The sequence below is a fragment of the Panthera leo genome, chromosome B3 (genome assembly GCF_018350215.1).
Source record: "Panthera leo isolate Ple1 chromosome B3, P.leo_Ple1_pat1.1, whole genome shotgun sequence".
NCBI lineage: Eukaryota > Metazoa > Chordata > Mammalia > Carnivora > Felidae > Panthera > Panthera leo.
Window position 1 is genome coordinate 144,155,262 of NC_056684.1, and position 21,610 is coordinate 144,176,871.

A 21,610-nucleotide genomic window follows, 5' to 3' on the forward strand; every position below is an offset into this window, starting at 1 on the left:
TTCCTGGTGGTCGGCGGGCACACTTGCTGGGGACTCAAGGTGGGGGACAATTTTGGTTTTTCCATGGCCTTCCAGACAAGGGCCTAGCCTTGGAGCCCACGCTGACCAGGCCAGAGTGCCTGGGTGTTGTACATGGGGTGGGGGCCGGGGTGGGGCAGGGGCTGTCCAGGGGCTGTGGGGTTTGCTCCTCTGGAACCCCTGCCAAGGGCCCTGAGCTCTGCTCCACTCTGCCTCAGCCAGGGCTGCCCAGGGCAGGACTGGCTTCCCCCCAAGTGGCCTCCTCACCTCTCCCAGGGGTCTCCAGCTCTGCGTGGACCCCGAGGGCAAGATTCCTTCCTCCTCATTGGGTGCACAGGGCACAGAAATGGACCGTGGGGTAGGGTGTCCTATTCCAGGCTGGATCTTATTAACGCCTTGCAAAAGTCCCACTTTACAGATGAAGAAACGGAAGTGTGAAGTGAGGTGCCCCAGCCACGATGGGATCCCTGGGGCTGGGAGGCACCAGAGCCCATGTGGGAGACTGGGTGGGGGAGGCACCTGTTCCTGCCCACGTGAGGGTCCCGTTCCTCCATGGGGTCCAGCAACACTGTTTCTTGGCTCTGTCCCACTGCACAAGGGGAGCCCTACGGGCTGGTGGGGGTTGGCATGGTTGGGGGGGGGGGGGACAGAAACCCGACCAGTGCCTGGGCCCAGGTTGCCTCCTGCCCTCCCCTCCTCCCATTCTGGTCCCTTGCCCTTGGCTAGCCTGCCCCAGGGCCGAGGAAGCCCGGGGCCTGGCAGGAGGCAGCCCTGGATAAATGTTAGCTTAACGAAGTCCTCAGGACCAGGCAGGGTGGGACAAGACCCCGGTGAGCCTGGAGGGGCAGGAGGGAGACACAGTCCCCTCTGTTCTTTCTGGAGGCCTTGCTAACCTCAAGGATGAATAAGGCACTTTCTCCAGCACGCCTTCCCTCTAAAAATAACCCGCCCCCCAAACGCAGGAGAGGTGGGAGGCGGAGGTGTGGAAATTTGCCTGGCAGCCTGCTTTAATTTTAACCCTGTGGCCCCATGGGCCACGTCCACGGTCCCAGATGTCTCCACGTCCTCCCTGGTCTCTAGCTTAGGCAAGGCGGTGGACTGTCCTTCCAAGTCCTTCCTGTCCTCCTCCAGTGCTTTTGTGGTTCCCCAAGGGGATGGGAAGGGGGCAGACGTTTCCCAGGAAGCCCCGCCAGGACTTGCTGACGCATACGACGTGGGGCCAGGGACTCGAGCCAACTGGTGATTTCCGTGTTCCTGGTGCGGAATGTGGGGTGGGCACCGGTGTCATTTAGATTTCATCCTGGCCCCTCCCAGGCACAGTGTTCCCCCCACTTAAACACGACTCTCCCAAGGTCTCACAGCTGACAAATAGCTGAGCTGGGACAGAATCCAGATCCACCCGAGACCCAGGCCTGAGTGGTACCCACAATGCCACCGTGGAGCCCACCAGCTAACAGGGCAGGTCTTGAGTGGAGGTGACCCATAATTGGAGGTCCCAGGACCCTGTCGTGCCCAGTGAGCTGGGGGAATATCTGCTCGCCCCAAAGAGTGTGGGCCCCCACCCTGAAGGACCCAGTTCCCTGGAGTCGGGCCCCAGCCTGCTCCCTTTCAGTCGGAGCTGGTGCCCTCGGTAATGGTAGGGGGCGGTGCCAGAAGTGGATGCCCCACACATATCCCCTGAGCCCCCGCCACCAGCACTCAGGTGTGGGCGACCTGGGGAAGGGGTTTTGGGAATCATCCTGTGGCTCCCTCTGGCATGGGCTGGGGTCACCGCCTAGTGCCTTTCGGAGATGGGCCACCTAAACTTTGTAATATTCACCTCGAGATAGAGGCACCGTCCCCTGTCCAGGCCCAAAGCCAGTTAGGGGCAGTGGGTGGAGCTCAGGCTTCCTGCTCTCCCATTGGTCTGTGCCTTGGTCCCAGCCGGCCGCAGTGTGGGTGAAGTTCGCCGCCTCTGGCATCTACATTTGGGGTGTGGCAGCCGGGCGTCCCCGGAACCCCTAGGACAGGCAGGCATCTGGTGTTGAGAGTCCTTCTCCCTGCCCTTCCCCACCTGAGAGCCAGGTCCTCTGCAGAAGCGGACCCATTTAATGCCAACAACACCTCCATTTTATGGAGGAGTAAACTGAGGCTCAGAGTCAGAAGTGCCTATCCCAAGGTTGTGCGGCCCAGTGCAGGGGAGCTGAACTTGTACTCTACTTGGGGTCCCCAGCTGTGCCTCCCCTTCCCAACGGCCCCCTCCGCTCTGCCTTCTCCTGACCCAGTCTGCCCAGCCCTGTGCCCCGGCCCCTCTGAGACAAGGCTGGGACTTTTCCAAAGGGATTTTACTGAGAAATTTGGGGGAAAACAATGTGGAAATGGGATAAAAGAAACATCACAGTCTTATGCTGAAAAGTGGGCGCAGGCTAGAGTGTGGAGTGGATCTGGGAGTTGGGGGAGGTCCAGGAGCGACTCCCCAGGCCCTGGGCACCACCGGCTTTTCAGGGACCTAACTCTTAAAAGGAGGTGACCCATAATTGAAGGTCCCAGGACCCTGACGTGCCCTGTGAACTGGAGACCAGGAAAGTCAGACAGAGGAGCCCCCGGTGTCTGTCCACCAGGGCCTGGCCTCTGTCCTGCCAGCTGCATGGCCACGAGCAGGGTCCTAGGCCTCTCTGAGCCTGTGTTCAAGTGCAATGAGGTGGAGAATATTTACTCCACAGGGGCTCCAGGAATCCCACTGAAGAACCCCGGGCAGTCATCTTGGGGTGTCCCCTCTGACTCCTGAATTGTGCCGCTCCCGGCCCCCCCCCCAATCTCTCATTCTGACTCTCATCCTGACATGGGACAGGACCAGCCTGAGCCAGGAGGAAAGGCCCACCCAGCCACCGGGGCATGAGCTGGGACGCTTATGACCGACCCTATTTCACAGGGGGCACCCAGGGATCAGGGGGCTAATGACTCAAGTGGTAAGCCAGGGGGCTTCTTGGAGGAGGTGCTGCCATCTCTGGGTCCAACTTGGCCTGTCTACAGAGGGCTATGGGGTGCTGCCGTCTCTCAAGTGCCTTCCAATCGGTTATAGGCTGGATTTTGTCCTCAAAAAGTTCTTATGTTGAAGTCGTAGCCCCCAGTACATCAGAAGGTGGCTATAATTGGAGATATGGTCTTTAAAGAGGTGATTAAGGGGGCGCCTGGATGGCTTGGTCAGTTAAGCGTTGTACTGTGGCTCAGGTCATGATCTTGGGACTCATGAGTTCGAGTCCCGCATCGGACTCTGTGCTGACAGCTGGGTGGAGCCCGGAGCCTGCTTGGGATTCTGTGGCTCCCTCTCTCTGTCTCTGCCCCAGCCCTGCTGACCTCTGGGTCTTGGGTTTCCAGCCTCCGGATCCTTGAGGAAATCACTGTGTTGTTTAAGCCCCGGCCAGCCACACTGTGCTGTGGCAGTGCCCGGACAACCACACACAAGCTTGTCCCTGCGTCCTCAGCACCCCGCTCGGAGCGCCTGCCCTGCTCGGCCCCATGCCGCGGTGGCTTCAGCCCAGCTGGGACAGGCCTGGATCTGTCCTCCCTGGATTTTCCCCAAGTTTCTTCCTAGGATGCTAGCAGTGGGATTCCCCCAAGAAGATGTGCAGCCTGCCTCTTCTGGGAAGTCTCGGCGACCCTCTCCACAAGACGTCTCCGACCTGAGCCACTGTGGAGGAGGAGGGCCCGGGTTCTCCATTCAGTAGGCTCAGGGCCCCTCTACACCTTTGCCCAGAGCGCCCGCCATCCTTCCTCACCTTCCTTCCTTCAGCCCCCATCCCCTCTGGCTCCTGAAGCCTTTCGGAATGGCTGTGGCTTAGGACATTCCCTTTGCTGTCACTGTGACATCCTCTCCCCCTCCCTGTGCCCCACAGCCCACGTTTCTGCATGCCTGGCTCTCAGGATGAGCCTGGCACACGGGCCTGGCGCCAGCATCTCTGTCCTGGAGGGAGGGGTTCTTTGGGGCTTTGGTGCCGGGGGCTGGATGTCCCCGTCCCCCCACGCCCACCCTGCACGCCCTGTCCGTGCACCTCTGGCTTCGTGTGAGCACAGCAGGGGACGGCTGGTCCATTCCCCCCACCTACCTGCCCCCTCCCCTGCTGCCTGGAGCTGTGGAGCGCTGCCCCTCCCCTCCCGGATTCTCAGGACTCAGCCCGAGCCAGAGCCACGAGTTGCCAGGGATCAAAGGTGGCAATGACAGTCTCTGGAATGGGGGGAGAGTAAGAGCCTTTCTGAAAGTGAAAGTCTGGGGTCAGGGTGGAGGGTGGGGCCGGGGGTGGGGCTGGTGGGCCCAGGGCAGCGTGGAACAGGCTGGGAAGTCCCAGCTGCTGGTCATTCGCTCTGGCCGACCCAGAGGCCCCACCACGGAGGCCCAGCTCCGAGGGCCCGGCTTCCCCTGGCGGCCCCGACCTGCCTGGGGCCCGATCTACTCGCTCAGCAGGTATGTTCGGGTGCAGGTGGGCACTGGGGTGCTGTGGACAGTGGGCGGGAATTCAAAGGGCCCAGGGTAATTCCGGTTCTGCCAGTGGCTTTCCGGGCCAAGGGCCTCAGCTCGGAGCCCAGGCCGGACTGCCAGCTCCAATCACAGCGTTCGTACACAAACATACAGAAAGCAGACAGATGCGGACATCGAGACACGCATGTGGGCACAGACACACGGACGCGGACTCATGGAGAGAGCGGCTTGCACACATACAGGGAAACACACTCAGGTCAACGCACAAAGCCCATACGCACCCCAGTGCGGCAACATACCCCCAGGCTACACTCTCACATTAGATTGCTTATCTTTTTTCCCTGGGTACCGGCCCTGGCCTGGTGGGCTCCTGGTCAAGCGGCAGATGCCCCAGACCGTGCAACTGTCCCTCAGTCAGGGGAGAAGGTACACCCAGTGCTGGGGCCAAGCCCGGAGAGAGAGGAGCTGACCATGGTCAGGAAAGGCTGCTTGGTACTGAGGCTCGAAGGCGACTCGAGAAGGTGGGGGTGAGGTCACTGCTGGCAGAAGGAACAGCCTGTACAAAGGTATGGAGGAGAGGCGAGGCGGTTGGGCGAGTGGTGAGCGAGGGGGGAAGGAGCTGAGGGGTGGGTTAGGAAGGGCCTCGAGTGCCCAGCTAAGGAGGAGTCTGCTTTTCCTGAGGGCGATGGCACCCCAGGAGGGCTATGCTTTGTCACTACTGAGAAGAGGAAACTTTTTAGTGCCTTTTTCTAGTAGGCTTTCGTAATACACAGGAAAGCCCTTGTAAGCAGGTCTCATATCGCCTATGAATAATGACAAACTTCCCAGGTCCTTCCCAATATTCAAACCTCATTTATTCTCTTGCCTTATTGCCTTGACTAATCCTTCCTGGCAAATGTCGAATAGAATGACTGAACAGATACCAGGCCTGAGCCCCAGGTGCAGCCGCCAGTGCCTCTGAACATTCAGGGCGATGGGGCCAGAGGGCCAGAGAAAGAGCCAGAGAGAGTCCTCATGGGAATGGGGAGGCAGGTACGGGGCAGGGGCCGAGGTAGAGTCAGCAGGACATCCAGTCCCGCAGGTACCCGTGTGGCGAGGGGCGACCCTGATCCTGAGGGTCACTCCTCCTTCAGGCTGGCTCTGGGCTGATGGGGAGGAGCAGATGGGCAGAGGCTCCCAGGCCAGTAAGGAAGTGTCCCCATCCCCACAGGGACAGTGGTGCAGCCTGGCCCAAGGACACCTTGGAGGTGGGGGCACCCATGCCCCTGGGCCCCGAAATCCAGGTCAGTTTTGGGGGAGCAGAGACAGGGAGGCTGGGAGCAGAAGCAGCCTGCGAGAAAGCTGGAAAGCTGGACATTCTGGGGACAGGAAGGTGCCCAGGAGGCTGGGTGAGCGCAGGTCAAGGAGGCGAGGCTGGAGAAAGTTCTGTCCCAGACTGGAAGCTTCCAGTGCGGGGCTATGGGGAGCCATGGAAGGATTTAAAACAAGGGGTGACCTGGTTGGCTTGTGCTGTGGGAAAGTCAGTAAGAGCCTTTCTGAAAGTGAAAGTCTGGGAAATGGCTTGGGAAACTGTGGGGGCAGGGTCAAGGGGGCAGCGAGACCGTCCGGGGGCCTCGGTGGGCCTTCGGTACAGGTCTAGTTCTGGACGAGGGTGGTTGAGCAGGCTGGGGGGGGGACCCATCTGCTTGTGTGGCCTCAATAAGACCCAACTGCCAGCTGCTCCTCCTTCCCCCAGAATCTGCCTCTAGACCCCAGTCCTGGCATCTGAGAGCTGCCCCCACGGTGGGCCCTCAGCCGGGAGAAATGGTTCCTGGGGCAGCACCTGGCTTCCCGGGGCTGGAAGATGTGGGAGCCCAGCCTCTGCTCCCCTTTCCACACAGGCCTGGGCTGGCTGAGGCTCCCCGTGGGGGGCTGTGTGACTAGAGGCAAGGCCCTGCCCCTTTCTGAGCCTGTTTTCTCATCTATGAAATGGAATGACACCCTACGACTTTGTTGTTACGGGCATCTGATGTATGCCAGGCCGTGGGCTGGGCACACAGTAGGTGCTTACTAAGTGTGAGCTCTACTCAACCAAGGTAGGGCCCACTTGTCCTGTCCCCACGTCCCCCTGGTGATAGAGCTTGAACTGCATCTGGGCACAGCACAGGCCCAGATGATTCTCATCATCACTCAGAGCCTGCTGGATGCTGAGGGGCACCAGGAAGAGGGGAGTCGGGGAGGGGCAGGGTGCAAAGAGCTCTTGTGACAATGTTCTGTGTGTGCATGGGTCAGTCTGAGTCAGGGCAGGAGAGGTGCCAGGAGAGGACAAAGTGAGTCCTGGCACCAGGAGACGACAAAGACCTGTGGCCTGGGCAGGGCAGATAAGGCCTCATCAATCATCTGGGCCTGCCCCTCTCTCGGTGAGGCCTCTGTCCAGCTGTCACATGGCATCTGGGAAGAGGAAGGTAGGCCTCAGCCGACCCCTCAAATGTCTGACCCCTGGACAGACATCGCTGGAGGGCATAGAGGGGTGGATGAGGGTCCGGGCCCTGCCTATCCCAATAGGCAGGCAAAATGGGGGCCTGGGGAGAGGGATTCCACCCGATGTCACCTAAGGGTCAGGTGCCGGCTCCAGCCTGACCTTTGTCCCAGGGATGGGGGCAGCCTGGAGAGGTCTCGGGGTTCTGGCCTCTGGTTGGTCAGTGACTTCAGTAGGTCCAGCCCTCCTTTTGGCTGCTCTCTCCAAGGCTTAAGTAAGATCTTGCTGATCTAACACAGCCCCCCCCCACCCCCACACAACACCCTCACGATGGGGTGTGTGGGAGGTCCCAGCAGGCTATGAAATCTCTCTCCTCTCTCCCACCCCAGCTTAACCTAAAGCCAGAAAATCAAACACCACTGGGCTGTGCTTAAAAGGAGAGTGGGTGCAGCCTGGGGAGGGCCTGGAGCCCAGGGTGGGACTTAGGCAGCCCCTGCTTTGCACCTCCATGCCCTAGGGACCCCCACCCACCCCTTACAGGGGAGTGGCCGGAGCGCAGGAGGGGTGGGTGGTGGGGAGATGCACCGGTGAGGAACAGCCTCGGGGAGCCCCAGCCCCTGGTTAAATATAGACCCGGGGCCCCTCCCACCACCCCCGCCCACAGGGCTGCAAGGCTGGGATAAGCAGATAAGCCCCTGGGGGCAGCCGCGGGTGGCCACAGACCTCAAGCCTGACCCTGCCTCCCTCCAGGTCTAAACAGAAGGAGCCTCTTCCAGGGAGGGATCCCTGAGCCTCCCTCTGAGCAGAAATAGTTGGACCTGATGGGCTGAATGGGGGTGAGCTGAGGGCTTGGCAGGGGGGGGCGGTGGGCAGTGAATGTTAGGTGGTGGGGAGATTGGGCAGTTAGGCTTAGGCCTCAGGACCTAAAGTCCAGGAAATCCTGGATGTGGTTGCTGGGCCCAGCCCTGGGGACCGCGGGCTGCCGTCTCGGCTGTGCCCCCAGAATCTGTCTGTTTAAACCCCCCTCTCCAACTCTGATGATGGCCTGGCAGAGCCAGAGAGGGTGGGCACCTGGGGGTACCCTTCGGAAGATGGTATCAGGGAAGTTTTCCCGAAGGAAGTACCTGTCTGTCTACATCTCAGTGCCAGCTGCGGTGTGGCACGGAGAGAGCTCCGGCCGTGAGAGCTGCCCGGTGACAGCTTGGGGGTCATCTCTGGGAGAAGCTTCTCTGACCAAGCCAAGCCACTGGGCCCCTCCAGGTCTCACAGGGCTCTCACGAGGTTTCTGTGCCCATTCCCCAGGGCTGCCCCCCCACCCCACCCCAGGCCTCCTGAGACTCCTTTTCATCCCCAGCTTTCCTGCTGCCAACATGTCGTTATCACCGACAGTGACCTCCTGGCCAGAACCGCACAGCCCTGAGGAGTCTGATAAGCTGCAGACCCCAGAGCAGGACACTCAGCAGGCAAGCAGTGGGGACATGCCCAGCACCCACCGTGAGGACACTCGGCCCGGCCTGGGCACCCTTCGGCGGGCCTTCTCCAGGGCAGGCCGGCGGGCCTTGGGCCAGGTCCCCGGGGAGGACGTTGGCCTGCTCCGACGCAGCTCCCACTTCCTGCGATCCTTACGGCGCCCCCGGGATGATGGCCCGGCTGCTGCACCAGGGGGGGCCCGCGGCCCAGAGGGGCCCTCAGGCGTCACGGATGGTGGCAGCCGGCCGTCAACCACTGGGGTGGGGCCTGAGGAACCAGGACAGGAGGAAGGTGAGAGCTTCACAAAGGATACCAAGCATGGGAGGAAACTGAGGCCAAAGAGGGAGCAGCACAGCCCAGGCTTCCCGACAGCTCCCCCAAACACCCCCATGCACAACTGCATTTTACATTCTCCCAGCCTTTCAAGCAGGGGAGCATCCACCGGGCAGCTCAGAGAGGCCAGAGCGAGCTAAGTCAGGCTCAGAGAGGTTAGTGATCTGCCTCACATCCCACAGCCAGGAAGTGGATAAATGGGAGTTGAACCCACATCTGTAGGACTCCAGAACCCTCACCTCTCCACAGACTTCCACAGCCTGGCCCCTGGCCAAACTAGAGTGATGGATAAGGCGCTGGTCCTCTCGGAGCACAGGGCCGCGGGGGGTGCGTGGCAGCAATGGGCCTGGAGGGGAGCTCAGGAGGGCTGCGGGCGCAGGATGCATTGGCGCTGGGCTCCAAAGGGGGGGCTGCAGGTGGAAGTAGAGGGCTGCTAGGGGCTGGGGGCTGGCCCAGAGCAGGGAACAGCAAGGAGCGTGGGAGCTGGGCACAGGGACAGGACGCGCCCAGGCTGAGCTCTGACCCCAACAGACCTGCAGTCAAGACAGCAACATGAGGCCACCAGGCCCAGCTCAGCAGAGCTGGGAGCAGGGGAGGAGGTAGGGACCGAAAGCGGGGAGGGCAGGGCCTGATCCCAGCTGCTGCTTTCAGCCAGGTTCGGGGCTTGGGGTTACCCCTCCTCCAGAGTGATTCCGAGGGACGATTCCCCGCAGGTGGGGGCCGTTGCTCCTGCAGCAGACCTTAGGGGAGCGCTGGGGCCAGGCGGCCCAGCTCCCGGTGGGCGAGAACGGGGCCCACAGGCCTTGGTTGGGGGCCGAGGTTCCGGCGCGGCACCCCCCACCGCCCTCTCCCTGCCTGTCCTTGCCAAAGGCAAATCTGTGGCGGACCTCATCACGGAGCGGCAGCTGCTGGCGGCCTTCGAGCAGCTGCGGCAGCTGGAGACGCGGCTCCTGGCGCAGAAAGCCTCGGGCGCCTTCGAGCAGGACCCCACCGGCCTCGCTCGGCGCGCCATGGACGTGTGCCTGCTCTACGACGGGCTGGCGGCGGAGATCCGCGCCATCGTGCGCGAGACGCTGGGCCCGGGCGGCGTGGACGCGGCCACGCTCGCCGAGCTGGCCCGCGTGGTGCGCGCCGAGGAGGAGGCCCACCCGGTGCCCCCCGCCGACGGCGACTTCCTGCTCACGCCGCGCCGCTGGCGGCGGCACTGGGAGGACGCGGTGACGCGGAGCGCGCAGGAGCGCGTGCGGCAGGCGGGCGCTGGGGACGCCGCGGGGGCGGCCGAGGGCGCGTCGGGCCTGGCCCGGCTTCTGGCCGAGCTCGGCGGCTCGGTTCGCCGCGACCTGCGCAAGGTGCGGCTGCAGGTGCAGCCCGCCTACTCGGCCGCCGGCCTCCCGGCGTGGGAGGCCTACCTGCGCGCCTTCCACGGCGCGGTGGCCCAGCGCCTCCAGGAGCTCGCGCGCGACGCCCGGGGCTGCGAGCAGCTCTACGTCCTGCTGGACTGGACCGCCAATGTCTACGGCAGGTGAGGCCCCAGCCAGAGCGCCGAGCCGGGCGAGGGGAGGCCGGTATCGCCCACCTGGCCCTGCCCACCCGGAGGCCTTTGGGCGCCCGCCCCGAGGAGCCCTGGGCACCTTTTCTCTCTTTCTTCCCGGGAGAGGGCTGGTGGGTGGGCGGCAGAGATCCCGGGGACTTTGACGTTCTTTTCTTTCCCCTCGTCTGGGCCGCGGTACTCTGCCGCCGGGGTTTTCCTACGGTGCTACCCGAGGCACCCGGTCCCGCGAGCGGGACAGCGTCTGAGGGGAGGTTGCTTCCCTGACAGGGAGCCCAGATGGAGGCCTCTGCTAGTCCCCAGGATGCCGTTGAGCGTTTAGAAAAGGGCCCCTCACCCAGGCAGGACACAACCGTGGCTCAGAGATGCCCGGCGCGGGTTGGACTTCACCCGCACTCTTCCCCTTGGATGGGCACCTGGGTACGGGGCCCGGCGCGCCGACAGCTCCCAGCTCCAGCCCGGCGCTGAGTGACGGGGTGGGTTTCCTTCGCTGCTGAGCCCTCCTCAGCTCCGAAGGCCAGAGAGCGGGTGGGAGGAGGGTGCCTAAGCTCCGGGGCTCATTAATTTGCTGTGTGGCCTCGGACAGCTACCTGGGCCTCCCTGGTGCGGCTTGGATAGTGGCAGGTCCCTGAGCTGTGTGGTGCTTGGGTGCCTAGGTTTTGGCCAGGGGGAAATTGGGGCAGCCACTAGTGCATCAGAGCCGGGCCCAGACCCTCAGCCCCTACCCTGCCTTCCAGTCCTGACTTCCTCGGTGCCCCGGACCTGACTCTGTCCACGGAGCCGCTGCCCCCACTCCTGGCACCCAGTGTGTGGGCGCGCCTGGAGAGCGACTACACCAGCTTCCTAGAGGTGAGGCCTTCGAGGGGCAGGGCCTGAGGGGCGCCATCCAGGCTGAATGTGGCTGCCTCCCTGTGGGGAAGTGTGGAGCCCAGAATCACCCTGGGTGTGTGGCCTCGCTCAGGGGAGAGCCACTCCTCACCCTGTGGCCTTCAGCACGGGCCTGGGCCCCAGCAGGGTGGGTCAGTTTCTCCCAGGGCCCAGGACAGGGCTCCGAAGGTAGGGGGACCCACGCCTCCCTCTTGGGAGGGGCTCACTGTGCCCCTGTCCCTACCTCGCACAGACCAAGATCACAAGCTGCTTCGACAGCATCCTGCAGCTGGAACAGAGCCGCTGGGTGGCCGCTGAGGCCCCCGATGTGCTCCAGGGCCTCTACCACACGCCTCTGTCCATCGACATCCACATGGTGAGTCTTGGGAGGGGGGACGTATGTTTGGGCCTCAGGTGGTGTCTGTCCCCTTCCAGGTGGGGACACCCAGAGCCATACGATCCAGTCCCAACCTCCCTTCCCCAGTGGGCGAGAGCCTGAGGCCCCACCTGGGTGGAATCAGGGACCCTGGGTCGCCAGCCAGGCTGGGAGTGCCAGGGCACAGCGCCCAGCTTAGCAAGTGGCCCGCGGATGTGGGGGTGCCGGGAGGCTGCTGGAAGCTAAAGCCGAGACCACCGGAGCAGGGCAGGTTGGAGACGTCATTGGGCCACAGGTGAGGGACAGGGGGCATCAGGTGGGATCTGGGCTTCGACGTGGGTTCAGCACGTGGCATCTCTTACAGCTCGTGGCTGAGCATGTGAAGGCGGCCGGTGCCATCTCTGCAGAACTGGAGGCCACCACCCTGCGTATCTGCGCGCGGGCACTCGGCCTCTTTCTGCCCAGGTGCAGGCATATCCTTGGCCCAGGGTGGGGTGGGTGGAGGGACCAGGGTAAGGATGGTGGTCGTCCCTGGGGAAGGGCCATCCTGTTTGCTCAGAGTCCGAGATCCAGGGACAGATGAGAGAGAGGAGCCTTCTTATAAGGCCCCGGGTCTGGGTAGGGACCTGAGGGGGAGGGCAGACCCCAGGTCATCGCGCCACGGGTAAGGGTCCCTAAGGCTTTTGCGTACTTCGCCCCCAGGTTTGAAAAGGCTTTTCTACAGTCGGAGGCGGTGAGCGAAGCTCATCTGGGCGCCAGCATCAACGCCTGCGAGGAGCTCAGGTGGGTCTCCACCCTGCTCCTCCGCAGGGAGGTGCCTGGCGCGGCCAGCAGGGGGCGCGCGAGCTCGGGGAACCGGGAAGCCGTAGGCTCCCGTGGCGGCCGGCGCGCATTGAGCAGTCTGGACCATGTTCAATGGAGGGACTTCCCGGAAAGCCTCCCAGGAGGGCACCCGCCTCGCAGCTCCCGCCCCCGCTGGAAGGTCCTCCCTCCTCCCCGCAGGGGTGAGGCCCTGGAAGGGATGCAGGGAGTTTCAACGCTGAGCAGAGGCTAACAAATTCCAGCCACCCCAGTTATCGCCTGTTGTCTGCCCAGTGTGTCCCACCCACCCCCGCCCCCCCCCGCCCCTCCCCCGCCCCCCCCCCCCCCCCCCCCCCCCCGCGTCGCACGCCATCCTGGGCTCCTTTCTTTCCTCCATTCACCCAAGTTGGCCGGCTTCCTTTTTAAAGACACTCCCTCCTCTTCCCCACTACCCTGGGTCCCTCTGCCCCCAGAAGGCAGATGCCTCCCCTTTCTGCAGGCAGTGGCTGCCCCCCTCCTGGGCCTCCGGTGTACCCCACATTATGCTGCAGCAGGTACGGCCATGGACTTTGAGCTGCGCAGTCTGGGTTCTGATCCCAGCTCTGCCACCTGCTCCCTGTGTGCCTAGAGATAAGTCACTTCCCCCTTCTGTGCCTCCTTTTGTCATCTGTCAGATGGAGATGTGGGGCTCCACGCCCTAGAGGGAATCATTTCGTATTCACTTTTTGTGAGCGCTTGAGATCCAGGCACTGAGCTGGAGCTTTACCCGCCTGATGTATTTCGTCCCGAGGGCAGTGTCCCCATGTACTGGGACAAGTGGAGGCTCAGAAAAGGAGTGCCACCGGCCCACCATCATGCACCGTCCAGTATGTGCTGGACCTGGGACCTGAACCACGCTTGTCTGAATCCAAGCACGACCATGATGAGGACCACTTGTCTAACACTCTCTCAACCCTAATCGATGCCAGGCTGGTCCGTCCCCTTCAGCCCCAGGAAACATTCTCTGCCCCTTGGTAGGCAGCCTCTGACCCAGCCCCTGATGGAACTTTTTAGCCTTGCCTTTCTGTGTCCCTGTTCTGAGGACTGGGCATAGCCTGGCCCTCGGTCTCCTTGAAAGTGTGTGACGGGGTGGGTTTGAAATGGGGGACATTGTCACCTTCAGAGAGGCAGTTAGGAGGCTCAGGGGAGGGCCTCTGTGCCAGTCATGGCCAGGCTGCCCTGTCTCATCACCAAGACGGTTGGAGGTTTGACCCAGAGACACCACAGGGGCGTTCTGCGATGCAGTGGGGACGCCACCGTCACCCTGCTGCCCTTCCCTCCGGGATCAGCTCCTGGGGCTTTGGAGCCATCTTCTCACCCGACTGTGCCTTCAGGGCTACTACACTGTACAGCCCCAGGGGCTGCCCTTCACATTATAGTCTAAGTGAATGGCTCCTGGCCTCCGCGGCTGTCTACCGGAGCTTGTTCCACAGCCTGCTCTTCCTCGCCCACTCCGTCTCCTGTCCTGGCCCCTCCCCAGGACCAGTCTTCTGGCCAGGTTCCCAGGAACCTTTGAGGAGCTGGAGAAACCTCTAGTGGCCGCCATCTGTGTCTTCCAGAAGCGGCTGCTCCAAGGCTTGCAGTATGATGTGCAAGTGAGTGGGACAGGCCCTTCTCTCCCCACTTTCCACACCCAGCGGCTGCGTCCTGTGCCCTGGAGCCTGGGGCCCCCAAGTCCCAGCACTCCCTCACCTCAGGGGCAGTTTCGGGGGTGGTGCTTTGGGGGGCGGGCAAGGGACCCAGATAAATTCCTAGTTGAGCAGGGAGGTCAGGAAACGCCTACCTACTTGAGACTCTCAGAGAGGGTGTGTTCAAGGAACCAGACCCCTCACCCCACCCCTCAAGGCCTCCCCAGGCTCCCCTAGGCAGGGCCTGCCTAGAGGCTCAAACTCAAACCCTGTCCCCTGGAGCTCAGGGCTTGGAGGAGTCATCCTTGCAAGAGGCTAAATGACATTCATGGCTGAGAGAGCTGTTACTCGGGTGACATTAGAAGGGGGTCAGTCCCCCCAAAGTTTCTTCCTGGCGACAGATTGCCCATCGGCCTGAAACACCCCTGTTAGGAGCCACGCACTGGCTCTGAGGAGAGGGTCTAGGGGATGAGGAGGAGACGGTTTGAGGAGGGTTAGAAGACTCCTGTCCCCCTCTGCCCCCAGCCGCTTTTCAGGGTCCTGTGTACCAAGGCCTGGCTGACACACGACGTGCTGCAGCCCCTCATGGACAAAGTGGTGGCCTTCGCCCATCACCTGGAGCACGTGGCCCCACTGCGGGCACAGGTATTTCGGGACAGGGCTCTGGTGGGGCCGTGCCCTGGGCTGGGGCCTGTGACTCTGACTCTGACCCTGGCCCTGATCCCCCGACGGCCCAGGAGACTCTGCAGGAGGCACACCGATACGTGGTCCGTGAATACCTGGCACAGGTGCTGAGTCCTCGTGAGCGGTTCCGCGGTGTCGATCGCGTGACTGGCTCCCAGAAGATGGGCCTCGACGCCCAGGCCATTGGCAACACCTTCCAGGGCTTGGTAGGAGCATCGACTGACTGCCCCCAGTGCTCGCCTCCTCCTAGGGCCTCTGGCGTGAGGAGCCTCCCCTGGCACCCCCTATTCTCATTTCCGGGAGGGGGGGCTCCGCAAGAGCCCCCTGGGGCGGCTTTGGCAGAGGTGGTTGTCCCCACTCTGCAGCAACCGGGAGAGAGGGTTTGGGAGCGCTGGCACAGCGGGGGCGGGGCCAGGTGGGATCATTTCCATATATTTGCATACGGCCCTCGGCGAAGTGAGCAGCCAAGGGGCGGGGGCTCCGGGAGGCCCCTCCAGCATCCCTGACCCAGCCTTTGGAGCCTGGGCACCTGTTCCTTACGCCGGCGCGGATGCGCTGTAGGATTCCCGGCAGGACTTCCGGGCCCGGGTCTCGGTTTACCCACCTGCGCAGAGACCGGAAGACCTCTCTGAAAGTGCTGCGGCTCCGTCCACAGCGCCAAGACCCGAGTCCCCTAACGCCGCCCGTGCAGTCACAGCGGGGGACGGTGCATTAGTGTTGGGGCTGCAGGCAGGGGTGGCAAGGGGGCTCCCGCGGGAGGCGACCCGGCCCGTGCCCTAGGAGGCTCCCTGTCCCCGCAGGGCTCAGAGGCCACGTGGCTGGGCCAGGCTATCCCATGCGTCGCTGACATTCTCGGCGAGACTTACAAGGACGACATCGGGCGGCACCTGGAGACACTCATCGGGAGCTACCCAGACATCAGGTCCGTTCCCCACCTGCTCCCTCATTGGGCGCCGCCGACCCCGGGGTCGGGGGACCGGGGCCTTCAGAAGGGTCCCTGTGGCTCTGGAGGGGGGGCAGGGGAGGAACCAGAGGGAGGTGCAGCGCGTTCCGTACGGAGCGGGGCCGGCATCGGGCGCGGGCTCGTGCGCAGGTGCGTGAGGTCCCGGGCGTGCGGGGTGGCCCTTGACCTTCAGGCGCGGAGCGGGGGCGGGGCGTGAGAGCCGGGGCGGCCCCTCTTTCTACCGCTGTTCTCGGATTTGGCGTTCGGTGCCTTGGGGTCCCGAGGCCTCTAGAGTGTGAGGGGGTCGGGGCCCCTCCTCATGCGTCCGAGGATGGGGACAAGTACCCGTCCCGGAGTCTGAAGGGGAGACGCCCCCTCTACGAGAAAGCCCTATTGGCAGCCCGGGACTCCTGAGACCTGGCCAAGAGGAAAGAGGCTTTGATTCCGGGGTTTGGAGGGGAGGTGGGGGGGGATGGTGAGTCATCGAACCCGTGGAAATTCCAGCCCGAATCTCTCCATAGCCTTGGAGATTCCGGGATGGGGAGGTCGCAGAGAGCCTGGGACAAAGCCCTTTTCCCCAGCTCGGACTGTCTCCGCCTTTGGCCTGGAGTGACTACTTCCCCCACAGTGCTGCGGGGTTCCCCCCGGTTCCTGGGGCTTCTCTACTCTTGGCTGCCTGCCCCTGTCTGCCTCCCCCCCCCCCCCCGCCCCACCCCCATTCCTGGAGGCGGCACTGCTAGTGCTGTGCTTGGGCCTCTCTCCTCGCTGCCTGTCTGTGGCTCCCCGCACAGTGCTCACAGGAAGAGGCCTCCGACACCTCTGGGCCTGGACCCGCTGTCCTTGAGGCCTTATCTCTTCTCTCACTCCACTGATCTTTGAACCTCTGCTTAGACTGTGTTCCCCCACGGGCATGCCCCTTCCCCTCCCCACCCAGCTCAGCCCCCTTCGAGGCCCAGCCACGCTGTCCAGGGCCCTGCCCCTCCTGCTTCCGTCATTCGCAGCCTTTCTCGGGCCAGCTTCCGGGAATGCCGGGGACACCCGCACTTGGGCCCAGGGGCTCGCCTCGCTCGAGGCTGGAAGTGCCACGGAGATGCGGGGCCTGCAGTGATAGGGGCGTGTCTTTGCAGGCGCGACCACGTGCTGGCCATTCTGGCGCTGCGCAGACTGGGCCGCCGTCGGAACCAGCGCCTCTTGCAGCGTGCCCAGGGCCTGCTGAGGGCTGCGGCCAAGGCAGAGGGCTCTGGGGCTGCTGGCGGCCGTGTGCTCTTCGAGGAGATCCAAGTGCCTACCTCCGTGGACCTGCTGATCACCTGCATCTAATGCTCCGGGTCTCGGAGGGGGCGGGCCTCAGGTGGGGGGCCGCATTAACTGAGGGGTCAGCACCTTCACGCAGGCATCACCCAGACACTAAGCCCCAGGCTGGGAGTCTAGGGAGGCGCTCTCAGCCCTGCCCCCAACCTTGAAGCCCGTAATCACACGACGTTTGTCCTCAGCTGTGCGTGGTTGCTTACCAGAAGGAACAGCACGAAGAGAGGCATTTCAGGCATTTGTGGGAGAGTGTTTGGGGGTGGCGGAGGTTCCTTTCAATACTGCCTCCCGGCCTAACGGTCCAGCACCACCCCCAGTCTGAAAGTGAAGCAGAGAGTATTTATTTTTAAAATAAAGGTGAATTAAAACGGTGCCTCCCTAAAGAGGGGGCAGGGCCAAGTTGACGGTCTGAGTCTCCAGGTACCAAGGGGTCGGGATGGAAGGTTCTATGGTGACTCCATTTGGTAGATGGTCCTTTCCTGTACATTGCACAAATGGGGAGACTGAGGCAGGCCCAGAGCTGGGAAGGCTCGTGCCTGTGGCTGCAGAGAAAAACAGTCTTCAGCCCTGGGATCCTGGGTGCACTGGCCTCATGTGCCAAGTGCGCCTCACCCAGCAGGAGTTGGCACTGTTCTGTCCTGTTCTAACAGGCCTGGGCCCCTAGGAGACAAGAAAAGGCCGAGGCTTGTTCTGCAGCCTGAAGTATTTGGGTTAGATGTGACAGGGACTTCCCAGCAGCAAAAGCTGTAGGACTGGTGCAGGGCAAGTGTCAGCCCTGGAGAGTGTGTGTGTGTGTGTGTGTGTGTGTGTGTGGTGGGGGGGTGGGGTCATGATCCTACCGGTCTCAGCTTGGCCGGCAGGGCTGCAAGGAGATTGCCCCACTGTGCACCTGTTATCCACCCCCATCCCCTGGTTCTTCTCTCCCGGAAAGCTGGCACTGAAATTTGACTCTAGCCTCTGGCAAGGCTGCTGAGAAACCCATTTGCATTGGCAGCCTCCAGCTTGCCAGGGAGGCTGAGTGCTGAGATGGTGTGTGCGTGTGGAGGGGGTGGGGTAGACGCTGAGGCAGACAGTGATAGGTGCCTTCCTGGCCCATCCCTCTGCAGCAGACCCCCCATGAGCCTGACCTTGACCTTGGCAGAGGTGGGGAGCAAGGAACGGCAGGTGGGCCAAGGTTCTAAGAACCCAGTGAAGTTGAGCCTCCCAAGGACAAGGCGAGAGTTCTGAAAGGCTGCAGGGCCAGGCCGGTGGGGGATCTGACTCCCCTAGCTCCTTTCAGGCCCATCTCCCTACACTGTGGACAGCCAGGGGCGGGTCTGCCACAATCCCTACACCAAGGCTGGAGAACTGCGTCTTGTTGGGGTGCTGAAGGGAGAGGGAGCAGGGACCAGGGGCAGCCCCTCCGTGGATACACGGGGGTCAGGGGTGGGCGGGCAGGAGGCCTGGGTGTCCAGCCTTCCCTAAGCAGGTAATGCAGAGGGGTGGGGTGGGGTGGGAGGAGCAGGAGTGAGGATCAGGAGTGGTTGGGGCTCCCGGGCTCCAGGCTAAGGATGGGGACAGTGTGTTCCAGTGTCGACACTGACGAGCAGTCCTGTGTCTTTCCTTTGTGGGGAAACTGAGGCCAGTAGAGGGTAGAGGTTGCTTCACATCAGGCCAGCAGAGGGTAGAGGTTGCTTCACATCAGGCCCCAGCACAGGTAGCCTGAGACCCTCACAGTCAGGAGGAAGGGAGGTATCAGAGGGGTACCTCCTTCCCCAGGAAGGGCAGGGACTGACAGGCCAGCCAGACTCCACATTTGACCTCAGTAGCCATCAGTGGCCTGGGTGAGTCCAAGGCTGGGTGGGGTGGGGCGTAGAAGGTTTGATTTGGTCCTGGCCGGGTTCTCCCTAGGGAGCCCATACCCCATGTTTGAGCCCCAGTCTCCTCACGGAAACTGCCCCCCCCACCGGCAGCCCCTGCCTGCCCTGACCCCAGCCCTAACACGCCTGCCCCTCCCCCCCGCTCCCCTGAGCCCCAGGCTAGGGTGAGAGCCCTGGGGCTGGGTTCCCAAGGCAGGCTGCAGAGGTGGGGAAGGGTGCAGTCCCAGCCCTGCCACTTTCCCATCATGAGACCGTAGGCACATTCCTTTACTTCTCCATGCCTCTGTTTTCCTAGCTGTGAAATGGGGGTGCTGTCTGTGCCCCCCAGGCTGGGAAGGGTTACATACGAGCCAGCCAGAAAACCAGATCCCTGGCTCTCTTGTAATCCCATCCCCAGGGCCTGGCCGGGCCATGGTCTGCAAGCAAAACTTGAAAAGGCCCTGGTGCAGGAGTGGGGGCCTCTGAGTGATAGCGAAGCCTGAGGCCGGTGGGGTCGGTGAGTGGGGAAGGCGCCCAGGAGGAGGCTGGGAGGAGGTGCCAAAGTGGGGGAGCCCCTCGCTGACAGGAGCATCCTGTTGCAGTGGAGAGGATTCAGGCTGAGACCCAGGGCCATCTTCCGGAGTGTGTCTGGGCCTGGAGACAGGAAATCGGATTTTCCTGGCAGGAACCTTCGTGCCCAGGCGGGTATGTGTGCCTCGTGTGTGTTCCTGTGAGCCCAGCAGTGCCTGGAGGCAGGGGCTGGCTTCCCGAGGCCAAGCTGAGATGCACAGGAGACTGGACAGCAGCCCCTCCGAGGCTGTGGTCAGGCCGGTGGGGCCCAGAGGTGGGCCAGGCCAGGGGCACCGGACTCTGGCCACTGACCATTCTGCCTCAGACCCCCTGGCTCTCCCATCCCACCAGGTCTTAGGAGGCCTTGCGGAGAGCCTGGAGTATTTCGTTGGCCATCCTGTTGTCCGGGCCAAGTGTGGGGGAGGGGCTGGCCCCCAGAGGGCAGCTTCCGGACTTGCAGGCCAGGTTGTCTGGCTGACAAGGAAGCATGTGCGCATGGGTGTTCCTGGAATGTGCCTGGGGACGGAGGGGCCTTGCCCCGTGTCTGCACTCCCCAGGTGGAGCAGGACATCCGATCTGCCCCTAGAACTCGGGTCCTGGGCCCTCCCAGCTGATCCCTGGTTCCGCCCCTGTCTGGCCACCCTCTTTCTCCTGCACAGCTCCCTTCTCTTTCCTCTCCAGCTCAGCTTGGCTTCCTTCAATGCTCACGTTTCTTGGGGTTCCTTCCTGGCTTGGGGGTTGCTTCTGGCCTCTGGCCCCGAGCCTGCGGGCTCTTGAAACAAGGCTCGCTCTGAGAAGTTTTGGGGACCCCAGCCCAACCTGAGGAGGGCAGTGAGAATATGCGGAGGGCCACCCTGCCCAAGGCAGAGTGCCCAGGTCCCAGGACATGGTGAGCCACAGCCTGAGAGTCCTGCTAGCCCCAGGACAATCCTGGGGTGACAGACGGGGACTGGAGTGTCACCTAGGAGCCTCGCCCTAGCTCAGCCTCGGACTCGTGCCTTCTGTGGGCTCCTCTCCCTGCTGGGACTCGTGGCTGGGCCCAGCTCCCCTGGAGAGTGTTGTGCCGTACAAGCCCACGGGGCCATACCAGGCAGCAGTGTTTTCGGGTCTCGGCTCTGCCCTCCTCGCTGGTAACCCGGGGCCATCTCCTCCCTGAGGCTCTGTCCCCTCATCTGCAGCACCCCATAGGTGAGGGAGGGCGGGAGTAGATGAGACTGTCCTCAGATCCGGGCACGCTGTGAATGACAGTGTGTCGCCTCTGTCCCCGTACAGCCTCTCTCTCTCTTCCTTGCTTGCCTGGTGACCCCAGCCCCTTCCTTCCTGGCCCCTGACCACATGGAGCCCCCGTACATAGGGCGGCACCCTCATCGGCCAGCAGGCCGTCCTTACGGGGCCCCCACCCCTTCAGGGGAGGGGAGAGGAGGCTGCAGTGTTCCCAGAGTCACCCTCCAGCCGCATTGTCACTTCCTTCCTTTGCTGCCACCAAGTCCCTTTGGGAACTCCAGCAGGCCAGAGGGGCCCTTCTCCCGGTCAGGGCCCGCCCTTCCCCTGCTGGCTGTGGAGCACTGGGTGCTGAGGGGCCTGTAAGGAATGCTGCTGATGAGGGCCAGCTCCACAGAGGCCTGGGTCTGGGAGGACCAGGCCCCCCTGGTGGCAGTGCAGGCCCTCTTGTGGGAGAGATGTGCCCGGTGCCGGGAGCTCCCCTGGGCAAGTGCTGCCAGGGTCTCAGCCCGTCCCCCCCCCCCAGCCCCGCCCCACCCCAGGCCCTCCTCTGGTGAAATGGTTCGAGGGGACTAAACCCCAGACAAGTCAAGCCCACCCCTGGGTCCACTCCTCTCCTGGGGCCCGTGGGGCCTGGACTGGTCCATTGCAAAGACTTTCCTCCTCTCAAGATTCCCCTACTCTGCACAGTATAGCTCCCCACCTGTTAGTGGCCTTTAACATTTATTTGTGAAATGTTTTCATTTTTTTTTTTTTAATTTTTTTTTTTTCAACGTTTTTTATTTTTATTTTTGGCACAGAGAGAGACAGAGCATGAACAGGGGAGGGGCAGAGAGAGAGGGAGACACAGAATCGGAAACAGGCTCCAGGCTCTGAGCCATCAGCCCAGAGCCTGACGCGGGGCTCGAACTCACGGACCGTGAGATCGTGACCTGGCTGAAGTCGGACGCTTAGCCGACTGCGCCACCCAGGCGCCCCGAAATGTTTTCATTTTTAACTCTCATAATATTTTGGATAGTGACACAATCACACAGCTCAGAATTTTTGTTAA

The 21,610-nt window shown here is 62.7% G+C and overlaps 1 protein-coding gene across 2 annotated transcripts; it reads left to right on the plus strand.

Annotated features, from left to right (window-relative positions):
* The first annotated feature begins 7,664 nt into the window (after window positions 1-7,664).
* On the plus strand, window positions 7,665-17,319 carry EXOC3L4 (exocyst complex component 3 like 4). 2 transcript variants are annotated; one of them, XM_042940711.1, is made up of 12 exons: window positions 7,665-7,768; window positions 8,287-8,693; window positions 9,606-10,257; window positions 11,022-11,133; window positions 11,405-11,527; window positions 11,892-11,992; window positions 12,230-12,310; window positions 13,848-13,962; window positions 14,521-14,640; window positions 14,733-14,885; window positions 15,480-15,601; window positions 16,750-17,319. In XM_042940711.1, exons 2-12 carry the CDS (start codon window positions 8,303-8,305, stop codon window positions 16,940-16,942), a joined length of 2,163 nt encoding a protein of 720 aa, XP_042796645.1. In that variant the 5' UTR covers window positions 7,665-7,768; window positions 8,287-8,302; the 3' UTR covers window positions 16,943-17,319. The 2 variants fall into 2 exon arrangements, with proteins under 2 accessions (XP_042796645.1, XP_042796646.1); XM_042940712.1 differs by having other exon boundaries at window positions 8,322-8,693.
* Window positions 17,320-21,610: the final 4,291 nt, after the last annotated feature.